The 2,500-nt window shown below is 35.0% G+C and overlaps 1 protein-coding gene across 3 annotated transcripts in view; it reads left to right on the top strand.

Annotated features, from left to right (window-relative positions):
- Positions 1 to 2,500, top strand: part of LOC113803408 (nephrin) — a 170,707-nt gene that overhangs the window by 131,976 nt on the left and 36,231 nt on the right. For all 3 annotated transcript variants that reach the window (XM_070120912.1, XM_070120911.1, XM_070120913.1), the window contains one exon: positions 1,704 to 1,890. In XM_070120912.1, the coding sequence (XP_069977013.1) occupies positions 1,704 to 1,890 (187 nt within the window). The remainder of the gene's footprint in view (positions 1 to 1,703; positions 1,891 to 2,500) is intronic.

Raw genomic sequence — 2,500 nt, 5'->3', positions numbered from 1 at the left:
GATTATCCTCTGATTAATTAGTCGAACTTGTGATGATCATAATCAAATTCCGCGCATAATTGAGCTTCGAGTCAATTTATCCTCGGAAGGATGAAAGCAAAAAAAGAAAAAAAAAAAATGGGTACGACGACCTGGATACGAGTAAATACAAAATATATATGTTGACGAATTCCAGGAAGGCATAAATATTGATGTGATAATGATGATGCTGTATAGTCATTATATTCTTGATTATGATAGGAAGGATAATAATAGTACAATAATGAAGACAGTAATTGCAGTACTAGTTGTAACAGCAGCAGTATTCACAATAATGATGTTAATAGTAATGATGTTGATGGTGATAGTAATAGTGATACAAATGATATTGATTAAAATTATACTGCTGATTATACTGATGATAATATTGATAATAATAATGATGATGATGATGATAATGATTATACTTATAATAAAAAATAATAATGATGATGATAATGATGATAGTAATAATAATAACAATAATGATAATAATACTATCAATGAAAATTATGATAATTACTGATATTATAAGAATGATAATCATAATGATAAGGACAATAACAACAATAAAGATAATAACAATGGTAATAAGAATAATGAGATTATCATTGATATTATTATAATCATTAATAACATTACTAATTATACGGGTAATAATAACAAAACTAATAATGCGAATAATAATAACAGTGACAACAATAAGGACAATAATTATGAGAGTAATAGTAATAAAAAAAAAAACGATATTGATAATAAGAAAATCAGGATAATAGCAAGAATTATAGTAATGATAATATTACTTTTATTAATACTATTTGTTTGTCTTTCTCGTTATGTATCTAAAAAATCGTATGATTTTCTACCATAGTCTCGAATGCCTTCTCTAAGTTGCCAAAATGCTTTTTTTTTTCTTTTTTTTTTCTTTTTTACCTAAATGTTCCATCTTATCTTCGGATGATCGTGTTTCCATCGTTTTTTTTTTTTTTCGTTTTTTCTCCAAACTTCCTACTCCCTTTTTTAAAACTAAAATCCGATTTTCTTTTTCGATTCCTCTCCCCCTGTCTTCTCAGATCTTCCGATGTTCGTTCTAGAGCCCCTTTTCTTTTCTCAGAACTTGTGTTTTGGGTTCTTGTCAATCTTCCATCTTCTCTGAACTTCCAATGCTCTTGTAGAAACCCGCAGTTCTATTCAAAGAAAGTTTATTTTCTTCTTCTTTTTTCCTGTTTGAGTTTCCCGTATTCTCAACCTTTCCCCTTTTCTCCCTCTTACCCTCCGTTTTCTTTAACAAACTTCCCGTTTTCTCCCTCTTACCCTCCGTTTTCTTTAACAAACTTCCCATTTTCTCCCTCTTGCCCTCCGTTTTCTTTAACAAACTTCCCATTTTCTCCCTCTTACCCTCCGTTTTCTCAAATAAATTTCCCATTTTCTCCCTCCTACCCTCCGTTTTCTTTAACAAACCCCATTTTCTTCCTCTTACCCTCCGTTTTCTTTAACAAACTTCCCATTTTCTCCCTCTTACCTTTCCGTTTTCTTTAACAAACTTCCCATTTTCTCCCTCTTACCCTCCGTTTTCTTTAATAAACTTCCCACTTTCTCCCTCTTACCCTCCGTTTTCTTTAACAAACTCCCCGTTTTCTCTCGAACGCGCTCTCACCTCCTCCGTGTCTCCCCTTCCCCGCCAGTCGCCCCATGGGAAGTGGCGGGCTCGGCCATTCCAGACATCGTAGAAGAGGGACAAGTCGTGACGCTTTCCTGCGAATCCTCCTCCAGTCACCCGCCGGCTAATATTACCTGGAAGTCCGGAGAGACAATCCTGCAGGCAGAGAGCGTCCACTTCACCCAGGGCGCCTTCGGAGGCACGAATACGAGGTGGGTTGGGTTGGGGCTTTTTGGGCAAAGAGGGTTATGTTAATATAACAATTGTTATATTTGAGTGTAAGATTTACTGGCAATATCATCATCTTTATTACCATGATTATTATCGTCATTATTATTACCATCATCAACCTCATCTTCAACATCATCACCATCATCATCCTTACCATTATCATTGCGTTTATGTAGTTATTATTGTTGCTACTATTATCATTATTATAATTAGTGTTGTTATTATCAATATTGTTTTTTTTATCAGAATCATACTATTATCATTAATGCTATTATTCCCATTACTGATCTATTTCTAACTCCTTCTCTCTGTCTCTCTCTGTCTCTGTCTGTCTCAGTCAGTCTGTCTGTCTGTCTGTCTGTCTGTCTCTCTCTCTCTCTCTCTCTCTCTCTCTCTCTCTCTCTTTTCTCTCTCTCTCTCTCTCTCTCTCTCTCTCTCTCTCTCTCTCTCTCTCTCTCTCATTCACTCTTCTTATCTTTCTCCTCCAATCGCTCCTCGCTTATCTGTGCATATTTGTCGCTACCTAATCTCCTTTCCTATATTTAAGTCTTGCCAATGTTGCTTTATGTCGCGCGAAACCAATACTTTATG

The sequence above is a fragment of the Penaeus vannamei genome, chromosome 4 (assembly GCF_042767895.1).
Source record: "Penaeus vannamei isolate JL-2024 chromosome 4, ASM4276789v1, whole genome shotgun sequence".
Lineage (NCBI taxonomy): Eukaryota > Metazoa > Arthropoda > Malacostraca > Decapoda > Penaeidae > Penaeus > Penaeus vannamei.
The sequence above is the reverse complement of the archived record's forward strand: the minus strand, read 5'-3'. Positions and strand labels throughout refer to the sequence as shown.